Source organism: Zootoca vivipara, chromosome 15 (genome assembly GCF_965207765.1).
Source record: "Zootoca vivipara chromosome 15, rZooViv2.hap1.1, whole genome shotgun sequence".
NCBI classification, from domain to species: domain Eukaryota; kingdom Metazoa; phylum Chordata; class Lepidosauria; order Squamata; family Lacertidae; genus Zootoca; species Zootoca vivipara.
Genome location: NC_142598.1, coordinates 23,560,534 through 23,580,641, shown reverse-complemented (window position 1 = coordinate 23,580,641; position 20,108 = coordinate 23,560,534). Strand labels below are relative to the sequence as shown.

At 45.4% G+C, this 20,108-nt stretch overlaps 1 protein-coding gene across 1 annotated transcript; it reads left to right on the top strand.

Moving 5' to 3' along the window:
• Nucleotides 1–1,774: 1,774 nt before the first annotated feature.
• CHRNB3 (cholinergic receptor nicotinic beta 3 subunit) lies at nt 1,775–19,601 on the top strand. Its single transcript, XM_088658532.1, has 6 exons — nt 1,775–2,131; nt 4,807–4,958; nt 5,630–5,674; nt 15,221–15,330; nt 16,370–17,243; nt 18,562–19,601. The coding sequence occupies exons 1-6, from the start codon at nt 2,077–2,079 to the stop codon at nt 18,703–18,705; spliced, it is 1,380 nt and encodes a 459-aa protein (XP_088514658.1). The 5' UTR covers nt 1,775–2,076; the 3' UTR covers nt 18,706–19,601.
• The last annotated feature ends 507 nt before the right edge of the window (nt 19,602–20,108 follow it).

Genomic DNA, 20,108 nt, shown 5'->3' with positions numbered 1-20,108 from the left:
ACCATCTTCATTGGTTCCTGGCTCATGCCTGGGGTCAGTTCAAAGTGCTGGTTATTATATTCACACAACAATGTTCTGCATGTTTGCCAAGGGGGTTTACCCCCAGGTAACTGGATATACGATTGCAGCTTCAACACTGCCTCTCTGCCTCTTCTCTGAAATGATGGGGAGAGAGACCTTGTTGCAGGTCCTAATATCTGAATTTCTATTGGAAAAATGCTTTCACTATTGCTGTGCCACCGGTGCCAGGTATAGGAAGTGCTAGGGGCTCCAGCCCCCTCAATATTTTGAATCAGGGGCCCTAGCTCCCCCAATATTGAGGGCGCCAACACCACCCATCACCACTAGTTGCCCTCCGGGTGCCCAAGCCCCCACCTGGGAGCTGGGAGGGGGGTGGGATGAATGAGGATGAAGATTGCCCTCTGAGCTTGCCATGGGGAGTAGGGCGAGTGGCAGAGCCCAGCACTGCACTCCACCTCCTTCTCCCCATGGCACGTCCCACTGGGGCAGATGCGTCACGTGGCATCACATAACGCGTCATGTGATGCGCCCCCACCAATGTGGTGGGCAGGTTGGCGCCTTTGTCCTGTGCCCAGGCTTTGGAATGCCCCGCCCCGCAAGATCCTCCGTGTTCTCTTTCTGTTGCCGTTAAATGACAACAGCAGGTGGAACAAATCCTGCTCTAATAGTGGAGCAGAGCTGGGGGGAGGCCGCCGCAAGGCAGTGATGATCATGGTATGAAAACCGGGGTTGTTGCAGGCATGCCCCTCTTTTTAACTAGTAATTAATAACTAAATTAGTTATTAACTGAATGTTACGGATTATGATTGTTGGGGCCCTGTTCACAGGCCTCCTTGGGAACAAGTTCTTGTGGTGATGACCCTGAAGCCAATTGCCTACCTCCTCAGCACTGGGGTGGGGGGAATGGGGGGTGCGGCCTGCCCCGGGTGTCATCCCTGAGGGGGTGTGTGACATCGCCGTCCCACCCCCCTAGGATGCCCGCCATGGGCGCACCTTTCTGGGGCACACGGTGCTCACCCCGGGCACGGCTACCCCCACCCCACGTGTCCAACTCTGGGGGGCTCCGCCTCTGCTCCTCAGGGCCCTTGAAACTGAGAGCAAGAGGGGAACTTCTTTTTGTGCTCTTTGAGGAAGAGAAGGAAGACATGACCACTCTCTGAACCTGGGAGAGGTGGCTTAGAATTTTAATCTCCGCAGTCAAAATCAATCCACCTGCCATGCAAAATCATTTCCTGCCATAGAAGCCCCACTGGACGTAGCAGAGGGGCACCCATCATACATTACGCAAAACATTGCTTGAGGGGTGGGTCTTTGGCTGTCACACAGCCCTGCTTTGCAATGTTAGGGCTCACTTTAGGGTTGGACTTTGCTGGACTGATGCCTGCCTTTCCTAGGAACACTCTCAGATCCTACAGAGCCTGACCCTCCCTTCCTTTGTTATCTGAAAGCTAGCTCCGGATACCTGTTCCCCTGGACTACTATTCCCATCACCCCTCACTTTTGGAAATGCGTTGATGGGATATGGAGTCCAACAACGTCCGCAGGGCCACAGCTCCCCCACCCACCCCCTTGCTACAGTCTTAGTCTGTTTTTGCCATCACTTTACGATTACCCATAGAACAGGGATGTGCTGCAGTGAACATATTTGAACAGCTGGAGGAGCACTTCACATTACTTATCAAATGGCAAAGAGATTACGACCAGACATTTATGGAATTCAAATCAGGTTCTAAGTTGCTTGGCTCTATCCTAGGTGTTCTTTGAATTTAGCTTTTAACAGTACCTTGGTTATCCTGGATAAGCAACGAGGCAGAGTTTAGGACCCAGGGATTATTCTTATTTTTGGCTTGCAGCCTGTGACAGCTGACCGAAAATCAATGAAGTGTACTTTAAGAAGCTTCGCTGTGGTGCAAGATAAGGCTCGAATGCTATTCTTCCCGTTTCCAGCCTATTAGCCATTACGGTTTAGAATCGTTGTGTCTAAACTCGCATCTTTGGATGGAAGTCGTTTGCCTATGAAAAGCAAGAGATCCAGTTGCAGATGTGGTTGTGAGGATGAGGGTTCCTGCTTTTATTATAGTGTCCCTCCTTCTTTGTACTAATAGTTCGGGTAAGTGCAATTTATTCGAATTAAACATAAGTGCTTGATCTGAGACTGCTTGCAACAACAGAGAGATGCACCTTAGGTACTAAAATGAAACCACTGCCTCGTGTTCTTTAAGCGTGTTTGAAAATACTTTTGTTTGTGTCGGTGTGTATTAAGCAAAGGACCTGGAAAGGAGGATAAAATAAAATAAAATCAGCTGCACTGGTTAGCCAGTGACTCATCGTAGTATTGCCATCTTCTGATCAACAGCCTTGTCTTTGAGAAGACTTCAGTAATTAAGTGAAATTATGATGATCTCATTCATCCTAACAAATAACAAATGCAAATGTTGTTGTTTAGCACAGGTAGCATACATAGTGCATTACAGAGAAACATGAGCAGAAGGCAGGTCTCTGCCTGAACGAGCTTACACACTAAATTTAGATGAAAGGGAAAGGAGGAGGTGGAGCAAAGGCAATAAGGGACAGGGGTGCCAACTTGAATTAAAATATTGGGGGGGGGCAGGTAAGCCCGGCCCCACATAATTGGTCACATGATGCGGAGCACGCAACCATTTGAATGGCAATGCCCATCAATGGGGTGGGGGGCTCAAAATATTTTATTGGGGTGGCCGAAGACCTCTCAGCCCCTAGGAGTTGGCTCCTATGGTAAGAGATAAATGGAACCAAATGCTGTTTCATTCTCAAAGCGCCAAATGGATTAGATAGCATGTGAGACAGTGAGAGTGAGGTTTCTCGTTGCTGTTAAATTGAAACACTAGCTTTTACTAAAAACACACACACAAAAAAAAACCTTTGGGTGGGAACTGCAAAAGAATATAAGTACCATTTGCCTTTTTCATAGAATGCCCATTATTCATGTTCGTACTAAATGGACATTCATTTTGCCAGCCACTCCACGGCCTTTTCTATTTGCTTTCCCTTTCCCTCCCTGTCACCCTCTCCACCCCAGAGCGCCAATGGCCCTCCCCCCAAAGTCTGGAGGGTGATAATATTGTTTGCTTATCCCATATGAGTGGGGGCAGCCTTTTCCACGTTCAATCTCCTTATGAGCAGAAAGTACTGGGGGTTTCCAGGGTAATCCTGCGTGAGTTTACTGGGAATTAAATCCCATTATCTTCGACACAACTTACTTTCGCGTAATTGTTCCTAGGATTGCAATCGTATGGTGTTTTTGTGGTGCCTGTTTTGTTACCTTTCGTTTTTAAGATTTGCGCCCAGTCATAGGTATCCAAAAGAACCTTCTGGGTGATTTAAAACATATTCACAATGACTGATTAAACATTCATGTAACACATTCAAACCCAAGAAAAAAGCAGAAGAACAATATATTTACCAATGTACAGGCTGAGTAGGCAGGAAGCAAGGAAACTCTGCTAATTCTGAGGCCGTCTCAGAAACCTGTCTTTGCAACCTTTTCAAGCCACCTAAAAATAAAAACTAGCAGCTATATAGCACTCTTTTGAGTATTCCAAGCATTTCACATACATTATTTCTGTAATCCTTAAAGCAAACCAGTAAATGGGCCATTTGGTATTATTGTCCTTCTTTGCCAGTTGTGGGAGGGACTCAGATTGAGAGGTCATGGTTTCCCTAAGGCAGGGGAAAAGAGGGCTAGATTTGATGAAGTGAACATGCATGAGGGCCAACCACAGTTGTTGAGGTTTTTTTTTTAGGATTGAAGTTGTTGAGCTTTTAGGATTTAACCCCAAAACTGTTGAGCTTTTTTTAGGATTTTACCCCAGGACCTATACTGCTACGGGGGCCAGATTAAATTGACCTGAGGGCCGGTTTAGGCCCCTGAAACAGACTTTGGACATGCCTGCCAAGGCCACATAGTGACTAGTGTGGTCATGACAGAGTTAAGATGTGAACTGCAGGAGCAATTTCTGCAAATCCCAAATATAGTCAATAATTTGCATTGTTGTGGATGCATTTTTCCACCTGGGAAAGAATTTTTGTCGTTTCAGTTGCGTGAAAATACAGCCCAATAAAACAGGGCCAATGTGCCTTGTGGGAAATCCACCGTGGACAAGTCTTGTTTCAAAAGACTTGCATTCCTCGCTGCAGACTTGGTGTGAATATATGTCCTGTCTCTGTGTAGATCTTAAAAAATGAAATGAAATGCATGCACCATGGATTCTGGTGTAGGCAGTACCATAGGAGGCAGGGGTGGAGGAAGGGGGTGTGGTGCGGTGGGGGCAGACCTCCCCAGATGTCTTCGCTGAAGGGGGTGACATTTGGCGCCACTCCGAAGCCTACCCTGAGCCATCGGGGGAAGGGGGGAGCTGCGCCGCTTTGCCAGTGGCATTCCCCCCTTCCTCCTTCATTTTGACAACTCTGGGAAGGCTTGGGAGTCGCGGACGGGCGGTGTGCTGAATGTCTGGCATTGGCGGCTTGCTCCACCCTCGGCTGCAGGGCATGCGTGCCGCTCAGGGCACCCAAGCAGCTATCCCACGCTTGGGAGGGCACTCTCCCCAGCTGCCATTCTGAATTCTGCATAGCCCTGGGTTTCCCTATGATTAGTGATTAAATTGTGCACATATTTAAATTGTCCTTTGCCTGCCTGCCCATCCACTGAAGTCTCACATGGCAGAACATTTACCATTAAAGTTGGCACTGAATATCCCACCCCACCACTCTACCGTTCTTTCAATAATTCTTAGTTTTGTCTTCCAGCTTTTACTGTGTTCAGCTCATTTGCCGAGAATGAAGATGCACTTTTGCGGCACTTATTTCAAGGGTATCAGAAATGGATCAGACCTGTGAAACATTCCAATGATACCATAAAGGTGTACTTTGGATTAAAGATATCCCAACTAGTAGATGTGGTATGTAACCTATTTCTCTGGGTCCTCCTTTCCTTCTTTGCCTTCTATACATGCACTAGAGCAGCTCTGCTAAATTTTAAGAATAAAACAATTACCACCCAAAAAAATCCGTTGGGCTTTCAGAAACAAAATGCGAATAGGAATGCGGCAATATGTCACACACCCTTAAAAAAAAGCTTACTCATACATAGTGTGCCCACAGTCAGTTAACATGTGATCAGATTATCCTCAGATCAGGAAAAACTGAATTGAATGTAGTAAAAGTGTGGTCTACCAGTTGGATGAGGATGTCATGCGAACAGCATAAAAAAGAGAGAGATGCAAGCAGTTTCAAATCCACATTAAACTCCCATGTGAATGTGAATAAGTCAATCCAGGGGCTGATCTATACTGGTGAGTTATAACATTATAAATGCGTTATAAAAATGTGACACCAGGGGGTGCTGTACAGCAGTTAATGGAAAATTGCATTGAAAGCTATATAACGTTTATCTTAGTGTTTATTAGTTCAGTGTAGATCCAGCCCTTAGGTTATCTGTTTAACACAGGGACTGTCCTGGAAAGTGGAAAACTCTGAAATGGTTGCAGACTCTTTATTCTTGGAGAATGCTGGGAGGTTGGTTTTTTTTCTTCAGAAGAATACATGATTTCTGCTTCTTTCCCCTCCACAGGATGAAAAGAATCAGCTGATGACAACTAATGTATGGCTGAAACAGGTAAGATATGCGACAACACTGTCAGTGTAAATGTTCATCATTGCCAGTGAATTTTTACAGTAAATGTTCTACTGTGATGTGGAGAGGGAGGTTCTTGAATTAAGCTATCTTACATCCCAGATACTATGGCCCAACTGGGTTACAGCTTCAGGGCAATGCTGATTAATGGTCTCTAAAGGCGATAAATGTATTGCACTTGCAAGGCCGACCCACACATGAGGCAAGATGAGGCAACTGCCTCAGGCAGCAGGATCCACAGGGGTAGCAGACCCCCATGCAGATCTTCACTCCTTCCTTGTTCCTGGTGTAGATCTTCTTCTTCCCTGGCGGGGAGGGGGACACACACACCATTTTGTTGTGTGCCTCAGGTGTCAAAATGTCTTGGTCCAGCTTTGTGCGCTTGTATTACAAAATGGGGAAGGGACTCAATTTACTAGACAATTTACTAAACAGCAGTTTTCAAAATATGGAGTCTGAAGTGGCACAAAAAAGAGTTCTCCTGTCAGCTAGTCCACCACAGCAGATAATTCCTTTCAACATCCAGTCTCAGGGTAGTCTGACCAGGACTCTGAGGGAGCCGGCTGTGCATTTCAGTCTTCTAGAATACATAAAGATGTTTGCAGAAGTCCTGTGGCAGACAGGCTGAGGCAGAAAGGGTTCTCTGAAGGAAGACTTTGGGGGAAGCCATGACTGTTGATAGTGATATGATACTGCTTTAAATGCATAGTGCAGATGAGCCCCAGTCTAGAGGAAGGGAAGAGACACCCCTAGAAACTTAGAGTGTGATCAAGGGAGAGATGTCAGCAACTTTATATGGAAGCTGTTTCCTTGGGACCGGGTAAACAGAAAGCATTGGAGCATATACACGATTCCTTCAGGATAACTCAGAGTTTGCTATGAGAAGACATATGGTGTTGTGCTATGTTTATAAACACTTCATCTCCTCAGCTGTTTTTTCTTTCCTTTTTTAATGAAAAGAGAATGCCTAAGGACAGATTGAGTTTATGAGTTGAGGTTTTTTTTAAAAAATAAACACACACACACACACAAACATTAGTGTATATTTGTTAATATTATAAGTTTTGATTGTTGTTGTTTAGTCGTTTAGTCGTGTCTGACTCTTCGTGACCCCATGAACCAGAGCACGCCAGGCACTCCTGTCTTGCACTGCCTCCCGCAGTTTGGTCAAACTCGTGTCGGTAGCTCCGAGAACACTGTCCAACCATCTCATCCTCTGTCGGCCGCTTCTCCTAGTGCCCTCAATCTTTCCCAACAACAGGGTCTTTTCCAGGGAGTCTTCTCTTCTCATGAGGTGGCTATGAGTTTTGATTAGCTTATTATTATACACATGGCTGTTTACATTTGGTTAATGGCTGCGTTCCTTTATCTCAGGTCGGGGACAGAGGGTGGCGCTAGGGAGGGGGTTGTCGCCGCGGAATCCTTGGTGTGTGGATTCCCGCAAGGTGCAATCCTTTCCCTGATGCTTTTCAATATGTTCATGCGCCCCCTCGCCCAGATTGTCCGGAGTTTTGGGCTGGGTTGTCATCAATATGCTGATGACACCCAGATTTATCTGTTGATGGATGGCCTTCCTGCCTCGGCCCCGGACACACTGACCAAGTGCTTGGAAGCTGTGGCTGCCTGGCTACGTGGGAGTCGGCTGAAGCTAAATCCTTCGAAGACAGAGGTCCTCTGGTTGGGTCGGGGGGGGCAACTTCCATCTTTCGCTGGAGCTCAATTAGTGTCAGCCCCGTCTGTCAAGAGCTTGGGTGTAACCTTGGATGCCTCCTTTTCCATGGCGCATGTTGCAACCACAGCCAAGGTGGCATTTTTCCATCTCCGCCGCATTAAGCAGTTGGTCCCCTACCTTCTCAGCCTGACCTGGCTACAGTGATCCATGCGATGGTCACCTCTTGGCTTGATTATTGTAACTCGCTCTACGCGGGGCTGCCCTTGAAACTGACCCAGAAACTCCAGCAGGTGCAGAATGCTGCAGCGAGACTCCTTACGGGGTCCTCACTGCGGGATCACATTCATCCAGTGCTTTAACAGCTGCACTGGCTCCCAGTGGAGTCCAGGGTAAGGTTTAAGGTGCTGGTTTTGACCTTTAAAGCCTTATGCGGCTTAGGACCCTCGTACCTAAGGGACGGCCTCTCCCAGTATGTCCCGCAGAGGACATTAAGGTCCACAAATAATAACATACTGGAGATCCCGAGTCACAAGGTGGTTAGACTGGCCTCGACCAGGACCAGGGCTTTCTCAGTACTAGCCCTGACCTGGTGGAACGCTCTCTCTCAGGAGACTAGGGCCCTGCGGGATTTGTCATCTTTTCGTAGGGCCTGCAAGACAGAGCTGTTCCGCTTGGCCTTTGGACTGACTCAGTCTGACCCCGGTGTTACCCTCCCCTAAGGCTTTATCCTACAGATATTTAAATGAGGTTGCACTTGTAGATTCCTCATTTTAAAATTGAATTTTAACATTGTATTTAATCTGTATATTAATTGAATTGTTTCTTTTATGCTTGCTTTGATATTCTTGTTGCTAGCCGCCCTGAGCCTGGTTTTGACTGGGAAGGGCGGGGTATAAATAAATAAAATTATTATTATTATTATTAAGTAATTGTGAGTTTTCCCCACGTGTTCCAATATTTTACGATGTAAGCTTTTTCCTGATATCGTGAGCTCGTTGAGCATGGTTTACAGTGGAAAAGAAGGTCATGTGATTTGAGATGCCCAAATGTGTTGCATTCAGGAAGTTTTAAATGTCTGATGTTTTATTATGTTTTTATATGTAGTAGAAGCCACCCAGAGTGGTTGGGGCATTATTATTATTATTATTATTATTATGGCATAGTGAATCAGTGTGGACCTTGGGCTTTGAAATTTCAGTGGTGGCCTGTGCAAAACCAACATTTGATGGCCCCTGCCCAGGGGTGGAGGAAGGGGGCGGGCGGTGGGGGACCGGCCACCCCGGTTGTCACCACTGAGGGGAGTGACAAAATGGCGGGTGGCACTCACCGTGGGGCCTGCAGCATGCCTGAGCCACGCGTCTCTCCTAGGAGTGATGCAGTGGCTTGGGCGCCCGCAAGCTCCGTGCTGCCCCAAACGGTCCGCCCGCCGCTTCTCCCTGAGCGGCTGAGTGGGAAGAGGCAGGCAGACTCTGGAGGCCCCGCGGAGCGTCCTGCCCTGGCTTACCCCGCCCCAGGGACCAAATCGACTTGCTCCACCGCTGCCCCTGCCTTCTCTCACCTTCTGTTGTTCATCATTGTTGCAGCGTCCCCTGCGGTGCCCTCCCAGCTCGGCGCCCAGTGCAGGCAAATTGCTCGTGTTCCCTTAAATTCACCTCTGAGTGTATAAATGGCGCACTGTCCCCTTAAGTCCAAGCAAGTCAATACTCTCTCCCTCTTCTCATATCTTGCTGAGCTACATCACTCATGGTCATTGGTCATACACTCATCCTCCTCATGAAGTATGGGCAATGGCCAGGAATAATAGGATTATAGTTCGGCAACATCTGGAGAGCCAAAGGTTCCCTGCACCTGTCATGGGGCAATCTGTAGCAGTCCTTGGGCAGTGTGATCCAGCCGGGAAGCTGAATAGAAAGCCACTTAATCAAATCTGTTGAGTTTTGCCATCAGCTTAAATTCTTTTAAAAGGTTCAGCAGAGAATTCGCTGCAGTGGCCATGCTGGTTCCTGTAAGTCAAAAATATATCTCTGTGGGCTGAAACTCCTTCCCTGTGCACCGCTGGGGAGGGGGAGAGATCTGCTGAAGCAAGAGACTTCTTTCTGCATTGCACCAGGACTGTGAAAACAGGGCCAGAGCCATGGAGTAGAGGGAAGAGCTATAGTGTCCTGTTCTTCACAAGGGCTTGTCAATCCCCGTCCTTGAATTTTCAGCTCTCATTTTGGAAATGTCACTCACCCTTTCATGTATGGCGATTTAAGAAAAACAATCAGTCACACAGGAACTATTGTACAATCACCCAGAGGCTCAGTTAAGACATCAATGTCTACTCCTGCCCTCCACTTTCCAGGTAATTGAGTGGTGGTGTCTGAGAAACACTTGGCACTTTCAAATGTTAACATATGAATTATTCGTATTTAACTTAAATCAATTTTATTTTGGTCACAAATTAGTCTGTAGAGTGACTATTAAGTTTTTGCTTCTCCTCCTGCCAAATTTCTGCCTCTGGGCTTGCTGAACTGGGGCTGAGGTGAGCCACCAGAATTCAAAATAAACCAGAATCTCACTTTCTGAACTGCTCCCTAGCTCCTTACGTGCCTGGCTGCAGTTCGACTTGTACTTCAGGATAAGGCGTGTAAACATACCCTTTGCTTACTGTCTTGGCAAGGCAGATCACACCAGCCTTGGGGGACTATTATTTCTCTCTTAGAGGGCACAAGGGTGATTGGCAATAACATTTGATCGGCGAAAGCTTTCTTCAGTCAATGTAAAAAGACAAAATGGGGAGCAGGGTTAAGCTGCAAGTTGCTGCTCATATATTGGAATGTGCTGCCATCGCTCAGTGATTTATACCAAGCTGCTCTTCGGAAGGTCAGCAAAATGGGGGACCGTCCTTGCCTCCTGGCGGGGAGTGGAACACTGTGACTTTTCCACACAGTCTCTGGGGAATTCCCAGTCCACATACTGAGGACCTAACTACATCTTGCGTTATCCCAGGGCTGGCCCAAGACATTGTAGAACCTGAGGCGAACCACAAAATGGCTTCCCTCCCGCCAGGGGACATGGAAGGAATAAAAATCTATGTCAGGAACAAGGATGGGAGGACATGAGCAGCGCCTCCAAGAGGCCACTGAGCAGGAGGCATTGAGGAATAGGCAGATCTGGCTTAAAGGAATGGGCTATGTGTTCCTTGGAGGCCATAGCTGCAATCCTTGTGAATTCTGCCGCCTGAGGCGGTCACCTCATCTTGTCTCATGGTTGGGCCAAACCTGTGTTAGCCACTTACCTGTGCCTTTATGGGTATTGGATTTTTTTTGTTTTTGTTTTTTACACCATGGTCCCCTTGAGCTGAATGGGAACCATGGTGTGGGGGGCAGGAGGGAGAGATTTAACCCTCTGCTTACTGCTATGATCCCTATCCAGATTGGGGCCCCCGCACCTGCAGTTTGCATAGAGGGGGAAATTTCGCGTTGACTTGAAAGAGAGTTCCCCACTAACGAAGACTGCAAGAGGTGGGAGGAACCTAATATAGATTGGAATCACAATGGGGACAAAGGGTTAATGTCCTCCTGCCAATGGCTAGGCAATTTGTGTAAGACAACCATGCACTTAGAAGCAAAGCACTGCACCTAACATAATCTATAGTTTGCCCCTCAGAAGAACTGTTGCCGTAGGTGAATCCATTACCCACAATAATTCATTGTGGTCTTTAAAATGTGGGTAAACCTGTCCAGAGAGAAGAGCACAAAAATAAATGTAGAAGTCTTGAAGAAACTGGCACAATGGAAAGTAGTTGAAAGCGTTAAATATGTGCCAGCTACTTGAAGGGTATAATTGATTATTAGCATCTGAAGTGTGTAAGCATGAAAGAGGATGGTGATTTGAGTATATTATACAGAGCAGCTTAACTAGGAATAATGATCGGAAATTGAGAAACTGAGGGTTCCAACTGCATGTTGCAGGCAAATCTGTGGTGCAGAGCTTAATGCTGACCTTTAAAACCAAACATACACTGGGGTAGGATTTTGAGAGGAGAAGCAGCAAAAGGAGGGGTGCTTAACCCTTTTTTTGCACTTGCTATTTCACCGTTCTAAATTGTTGCCCAAGTGACTTCCACCAATGTGGTTCAAAATGCAGCTAAACACAACTTTTGAGCAGTGTGTGTGTGTGTGTGTACACATGCGTATGTGGGAAGCCCTATAAACGCAAGCAATTTGGAGCAGAGAAATAGAAAGGAAGGCAGGGCCGGCCCTACTATTAGGCAAAATTAGGCGACTTTCTCAAGTAGAAAGTCTGATGGCAATGGCAGCAACCCTGCCAGCCATTTCCTTCTGTTGGAGAGCAGATGTCTGAGCCACATGGCCTGTTCTTCACCCCCTGAACTAGCCCACTGCTAGCCCATGTGCAGTGATGCCAGTGTTGAAGTAAAATTCACTCCAGTCGAGTTCACCCCATGGAGCAAGGAGTGGTGCCATATTGTCTTTCGACTCAGGTAGCAAACTATCTTGGGCCAGCCCTGGGGAAAAGGTTCAAGATGCACAGTGGGACATAGTTCTGAAAAAGTTTGCATACAATCAGGCTTCTCATGACACTGTCACAAGACTGTGCCCGGTTACAGGTTATTGTGTGCTCATTTCTTCCTGTTGCTAGAAAAGGAAAGAGCAAATGTTTAATTTTCAACTCAGCATTGCCTGGCACAGGCGATGCAAAGGCAATGGGCCAGGGGTAAAGGACGTTTGTCCCTCCAGGTGTTACTGAACTACAACTCCCATCAACCTCAGCAAGTGCAGCCAGTGGCCAGGAATGATGGGAATTGTAGTTCAGCAGCTTCTGCAGGCCCAAGGGTTCCCTTCACCTGGGTTAAAGAGAGCCCTAAATTTAGTCTACTGACCTCACACCTTCCCCACACCCAGAATAGTGTATTTGAGAAATCCATAACTACTCAGAAGCATAGCTGTCAAGTTCTCCCTTTTTTAAAGGGAAATTCCCTTATGCTGAATAGGCTTCCTCATGAGAAAAGGGAAAACTTGACAGCTATGCTCAGAGGTATCATGAGGTGTGTTTTTTTTGCAGAAGGTAGGATCTTGTAAGAGTCCTGTGCCTGAACCCTCTACAGGAAGATGCTTTCATTGCTGATATTGATTTTAGTAAGCTCACACATTCTTGCTTCTCTTGCATTCCCGCAGCGCAACCTAAAAACTTATAAATAAGAAATATAAGTGGAGAGGTGCTTTTCTTTCCTTTGATTATTACTGTAAGCATGATGCCACTCTGAGATAGCCTGGTTTATCCACTGCAGCATGACGTCAACATATGGTGGTCAATTGACCAGAAGAAAGTGACTTGGCTTGCTCTTGAGCCTTTAAGAGCACTTTGAGCTCTACAAATCATCAGGGAAGCTTTGCACAACAGCAGAGAAATAAGCATTATACCTGCTAATGCCTGAAGTTCAAGATGCTTTTAAAGGCATCTTTAATAATAATAATAATAATAATAATAATAATAATAATAATAATAATAAATAGTTTTTTAAATCCATCTGATTCATGGATTTTTCTGTCTTGCACCTGTGAAAAAGAGCTGTGATTAACTATGCTTCAGTCTCAAAGGTCTAGATCGGGGTTTTCCAAACTTGGATCTCCAGCTTATTTTGGGACTACAGTTCCCATCATGATGGGATCATGGGAGTTGTAATCCAACAACAGCTGGAGAGCCAAGTTCGGGAAGCTCTGGTCTAGATGGTACTTGTTGCCTCAATATATCTTGTTTTCCCTGGGAGATCTCTAGCACATCCGTTTAAAAAACACAGAGCCCTGCTGGTCGGGGGTCCTGCCAAATGAACGTGTTAGCACTCAGCAGCCATGTCCTTAAAACTGCCTTCTGATGAGTTTTAGCCACATGCGCAGGTATGCGCTGAAGCAATTGTGTGGCTGTAACATAACCAGAATTTTTTATGCTGTGTCTGAGGCCAAAAGACATACTAAGGGTGTTGGTGTTGGTGGGGAATAACTCAACATGAAGCAACCCAAACCAGTCCTGTAGGTTTTCAGTGACTTATTTCATTCAAACTTAATTCAAAGTGTCAAAGTGTTTCAAAGTGTTGGTTAATCTTCATAGGGACATAGGAAAGCCGCCTTATACCAAGTCAGAACATAGGCTCATCTAGCTCAGTACTGTCTACACTGACAGGCAGCGACTCTCCTGGATTTCAGAGAGGGCTCTCTCCCAGTCCTACCTATTGAACATGGGGCCTTCTGCATGCAAAGCAGTTGATGTACTCCCGAGCTACTGACTTCACATTGATTGATCAGAATGCTGGGAGATGAAGGCAAGTTTACTTCTTTCTTGGCTGCTGGGTAGAATATCAGCCATACGTTTCTACTATGGCCCGCCCTGTGGAACGCCCTCCCATCAGATGTCAAAGAGAAAAACAGCTACCAGATTTTTAGAAGACATCTGAGGGCAGCCCTGTTTAGGGAGGCTTTTTTATGTTTCATAGATTATTTTATTTTATTTTTCTGTTGGAAGCTGCACAGAGTGGCTGGGGAAACCCAGCCAGATGGGCGGGGTATGAATAAATAAATAAATAAATAAATAAATAAATAAATAAATAAATAAATAATTACTACTACTACTACTACTACTACTACTACTACTATATTTTTGTAACTAATGAATGGTAAAGACTTAGGGCACTGTGGCAGGGATGCTGTAAGCAAGCAACCATTGCTTAGCTCTTCTTCTTCTTTGGCGATCACTCGTAGCCGGGTAAGATTGTCTTCCATAAACATGGTTTTAACAGTGAGTCCGTAAGTGACTGTGGAGGCCAATTCTGGATCCACATGTCCTTCCACAGTGGGGACATAGGTTTCTGGGTGGGAGTTGATCACGGTGTGGATTTGCCAAGTGTGCCTTCCTCTTAGCATGTTTTTCCCTTTCGTCCTAAGTTTGAGCGTCTTCAAAGCCCATGACCCCTTTGGTAAAGGCTGTTCTCCAACAGGAGCGCTCGCAGGCCAGTGTTTCACAGTTGTCGGTGTCTATACTACATTTTTTGAGATTTGCCTTGAGAGAGTCTTTAAACCTCTTTTGTTGACCACCAGCATTACGTTTTCCATTTTAAAGTTCGGAATAGAATAGTTGCTTTGGAAGACGATAATCAGGCATCCTCACAACATGACCAGTCCAACGAAGTTGATGTTGAAGAATCATTGCTTCAACACTGGTGGTCTTTGCTTCTTCCAGTACACTGGCATTAGTTCACCTATCTTCCCAAGTGATGTGTAAAATTTTTCGGAGGCACCGTTGATGGAATCTTTCAAGGAGTTGGTTGTTTAGTAGTAGAGTACTTGCATTGCATCAAATTTCATTTGAGTAGAGTACTTGCATCGCATTTCCCAGGTTCTTCAGTACCTAATAGGTTCATGTAGGGCTGTGGAAGACTCCCATCCGAAACTTCCAGGAATTGCTAACACCCAGCACAGACAGTACTTAGGTGGTGGACTTGGCATAAGGAAGCTTTCTGTACTGTATTCTGTTTCCTTCCTTAAGTTTAATTTAATAAATAAGCTTCCCATGTTCCTAAACTGGATTCGCTGGAAGGAATTTTTCATTAAAAATTGAGGTGAATATTCAGGACAGAGACCCCCCTGCCCAGGTTTGGCCTGTCTGGTTTCTGTGAAATTCTGTGGATCGTATTTGATGGCAACTGTAATATGTGCTTCTGTGGGCTGAAACTGGATGCATGACTGGGACATCTATGAGGCTGATGGATGCTACAGAATTGTTCTAATTTGGTTCCTTAGAGTATTCAGCTTGTTGTGAAACTGATCAAGCAACAGTGGTGCTTTTGCTGATTATTGCAGGAATGGATTGACCAAAAATTGTGCTGGAATCCAGAGGACTATGGTGGAATCACCGCAATTCGAGTTCCATCTGAATCTCTCTGGCTCCCAGATATTGTTTTGTTTGAAAAGTGAGTATACAGATCTTGACACTCATTTTTTACAGTATTTTTCGTACTTGTGTGCAGGGGTCTCAGGAGAGAAGCAGAAAGGTGGATAATTTATTTTCTTTGTATAGCACCATCTGTGTACTGCATGAAGCAGGTGTGGTGAACCTCCGGATTTTACTGAACTCAAACTCCCATCGGCTGAGATTATTAGCCACGCTATCTGGGGCTGATGGGAGTTAGCACTCAGTAAACATGGAGGGCCCAAGATTCCCCACATCTGGTACAAAGTAACTTTATCAAAAAGACAGATCTAAGGAGCTTACAGTCAAAAATTTGACATACAAAATGGGTGGGTGGGTAGGAATGGTAGCAAGAATAGCAGAAGAATGTGTACATATGTATTTGAAGTTACTTAGAGCTAGTGGCTATAGGAGAACAGTAGATTATTACCCTTGCCTTCTCAACCTCTTTTCTGGCACAAAACACGGCCCTGTTCTCCTTCTCTTCCAAGGGCTTACAGTAGGCATGTCATTAGGGGACCAGCAAGTTGGGGTGGGCTGTGTCAGGACCTTGAGAAGGGGAGGGAGTTATAGACATGGAGTAAAATTATGAGGGAAGGCCCAGCAGGGTAACCTCCCAATATTTACAGTCACCACAAGCATTTGCCTCTATTTGGTCAACCAGTAGCCCTTGAGAGAACAAAAGCATATTTTCAAAATGTCCTTTCTCTACCAGTAAACTTAGGACTCAATTAAGTACTGAATTCTACGTTGTTGAGTAATTTTTGTTTTATTTATTGGTAATGTTGGTTTTTAATGTTGCTGCCTTGGGAGCTTGTGGGTGAAAGGCAGATTACGAACATCTGGAATGAATGGATGAATAAGTACTAAAAGGCTGCTGAAACTTGATGCAATTCATTGCAAGCTGTTTATGATTACGTACCTGTCTCCCATTTACCAAAGCGATGCGAAGCAAAATCAGAATATAGGGAAAAGAATTGGAAACAGCAGCTTGGAAACACAATTCACAAAGTTTTTCTTCCCTGCTCTCCCCTTTCCAGTGCTGATGGGCGCTTTGAAGGTTCCTTGATGACAAAAGCAATAGTCAAATACAATGGGATAGTAGTCTGGACTCCCCCAGCCAGTTATAAAAGTTCCTGCACTATGGATGTCACCTACTTCCCATTCGATAGACAGAATTGCTCGATGAAATTCGGGTCATGGACCTATGATGGCAACATGGTGGACCTAATTTTAGTAGATGAAAATGTGGACAGGACAGATTTTTTTGATAATGGAGAATGGGAAATCCTAAATGCCAAGGGGATGAAGGGAAACCGAAAAGATGGGTTGTATTCCTACCCTTTCATCACCTATTCATTTGTTTTAAGACGACTACCCCTGTTTTACACTCTCTTCTTAATCATCCCGTGTCTGGGATTATCTTTCTTGACTGTGCTTGTTTTCTACTTGCCTTCCGATGAGGGAGAAAAACTCTCACTGTCGACCTCGGTTTTAGTCTCCCTTACAGTTTTTCTCTTAGTCATTGAAGAAATCATCCCCTCTTCCTCCAAAGTCATCCCCTTGATTGGCGAGTACTTGCTGTTCATTATGATTTTTGTCACCCTGTCGATCATCGTGACTATTTTTGTAATCAACGTGCACCATCGTTCCTCGGCCACCTACCACCCGATGGCTCCTTGGGTGAAGAGGCTCTTCCTTCAGAAACTCCCCAGGCTGCTCTGCATGAAAGGACACATAGATCGCTATTCATTCTCTGATCCCAAAGGGACACGGAAAGAAAAGCCAACGAGGAAACATAAACACAAACAAGTCAAAGACGGAGAAAAAATTGTGATTGCCTTCCTGGAAAAGGCTGCTGATTCCATCAAGTATATCTCTGGGCATGTGAAAAAGGAACACTTCATTAGGGAGGTATGTTAGTTCCAAAACAGGCAGGTATCACCACCACTGCCACCACCACCATTTATTATTTATACCCCTCCCATCTGGCTGAGTTCCCCCAGCCATTCTGGGTGGCTCCCAACAGAATCATAGCTGCCAAGTCCCCCGCTGAAAAATGCGGGATCAGCAGCGGTGTGGCACCGGAAGTCGCTTCTACGCACGTCCGGACATGCGTAGAAGCAACGTCCGGTGCCGCTCTACCTGATATTTGGTGCCCAGGCATGGGCAGAGTGGCACCGGAAGTCACTTCTTTGCATGTCCGGACATGTGTAGAAGCAACTTCCGGTGCCGCTCTACCCGATTTTTGGTGCCCAGGCGTTGGTGGAGCAGCACAGGAAGTCGCTTCTACATGCGTAGAAGTGACTTCCAGTGCCGCGCTACCCATGTCTGGGCACCGAAAATCAGGCGGTGCCAGCACCCAAAACGGAGCCTCCCTGGCAGGGAGGAAATCCAGGGGATTTGCGGGATTTTCCCCAATCCGGGCTGCTAGCTGGAAATGGTTTAAAATACGGGGGTTTCCCGTGAAAAACGGGAGACTTGGCAGCTATGAACAGAATATTAAAAACACAATAAAATATCAAACATTTAAACTTCCCTTAACAGGGCTGCCTTCAGAATGTCTTCTAAAAGTCAGAGAGTTGTTTATTTCCTTGGCATCTGATGGGAGGGCATTCCACAGGGCGGGCGCCACTACCGAGAAGGTCCCCTGCCTGGTTCCTTGTAACCTCACTTCTCGCAGTGAGGGAACCGCCAGAAGGCCCTCGGAGCTGGACCTCAGTGTCTGGGATGAACAATGTGGGTGGACACGCTCCTTCAGGTATACTGGGCCGAGGCCGTATCAGTCACACTAGAGGCTGTATCAGTCCCACTAAGTCAACATGGGGATTCTAGTCCAAGAAAGGTAGGTTGACTGTGTGTGTACAGAATCAGGCCAAGAGTCTCCTAGCCCAGCATTTACATAATCCTAGGTGGTCTACTGGAAATTGGCTCATGTCCACGAGTGGACCATGTTTTACCTTCTATCCACCCCATTATATATTTAAAAAGTGATAGTTTGCACCTGACTTGTGTCATGGCTTACGCTAGCTAAAAATGCCATTTATATTCATTTATAAATATCAAAGGCCACAGGGAGTCTTTTTTTTGAAAGGCAGAAACTTTGAGAGAACTATTTGCGATAAACTTAATTGTTACACAAATCGATAACTAAATTCCAAGCGTATTTCAAAGCAGCTCTTCAATTGTGCAAAATACTTGTGAAACTCATGGCCATCATTTTCTTTTCCAGGTGGTGGAAGACTGGAAGTTTGTAGCTCAGGTCCTTGACCGTATCTTCCTATGGCTATTTTTGGTGGTGTCTGTGATGGGCTCTGTTCTTATATTTACTCCCGCTTTAAAGGCGTGGTTGCAAAGTGGAAGTAGTATTGTCTAGAAATAAGAACACGGGAATCTGCGGAAGGAAGAAGGAAGGAAGGAAGGAAGGAAGGAAGGAAGGAAGGAAGGAAGGAAGGAAGGAAGGAAGGAACTGAATAGGCTCAGAGTCAACACAGGTGCATACTGAACTGGAAACGACACTGCCATTGGTGGCAACTGGTCTTGTTGATGATTGTACCCTCCAATCAACTTTTAAGGCTGAATCCTATGCTTGCTTACCCGAAAGTCCTGTGAACTAAATTGCATTTACTTCTGAGTAGATAACCATAGGATGGCACTGTTAGCCTTTCAAATTGTTGCACAAATGAAGACATCCAATTCTGCATCTGTATCTGTGTTTATCAGCTAATACAGATACAGTCGCCATTGAATGATAAGCCTCTATGTATTCAAGCACATAAGCCAGACCCATGTTGACCACAAACATATTGATTTTGCATCAGTTTAAACCGTTGCAAAACCAAAGAATCCTTGGACTTGTAGTGTGTTGTGTTGAGGATTCTCTGAGGAGTCCCTAACACTTCTCTGTCCTTGAGCACTTGAAAGACTAGAGAATGCCCATCAAACCATTTTGTCAGTGGCATAGACGCACCCTATTTTGAAAGTTTTCTTTTTAAATCATGCCCCAAATTATTAATATAGCAATATATCTTTGACACTGGGAAGATTTTATAGATATCTATAGGAACTATAAAAAATATGTTAGTCTTAAAAGATCTGCATCAGTAGACCTTGCATAATTTCATTCAGCCATATTCAATTTTGGTTTCAGCACTTAAATGTACATATTCCATTTTATGCAAATTGTATGCAGAAAGGTGAGGTCTCTGTGTATTTGTTGCACTCTATGTGTTTTTAAAGATATTGAATAATATATAAAGCTTTATGAAGAGTAAGTATAATAAGCACAGATATTATATATCTATATATAACAATCAATTACTGAGTTTACATTGTATATTTATGCATACCACTCAAGTGACCTGCCATTATGAGTGACATCTCATACATGTATTTATTTTCAGTTTTGAAAGCCATTCTCAGTTCCTCCTTTTGGTTTGCCCAGGTCTTACACCTGTTCTTGGTGCCGCTCAATTTCTGGAAACTTTGGCCAAGTTTTAAGCAATGAATCCTGCTGGAGAGATATGAGTAAGACTTGCCAACATGCCCAGCAAGGGCACATGTATCTCTGCTGCCATTGGAGACTTGCAGGCCTGAGTGATGTTTGTTTTGTTTTGTTTTACACATGTGGATTTCCTACCTCTCTGGATTTCCAGATGGGGAACATCTTTCACCCCCAAGAGCCACATATATTCATGGGGAACCTTATGGGGGGGCACATACCAGGGGTGGATGGGGCCATAGCTGCCAAGTTTTCGCTTTTCTCGCGAGGAAGCCTAT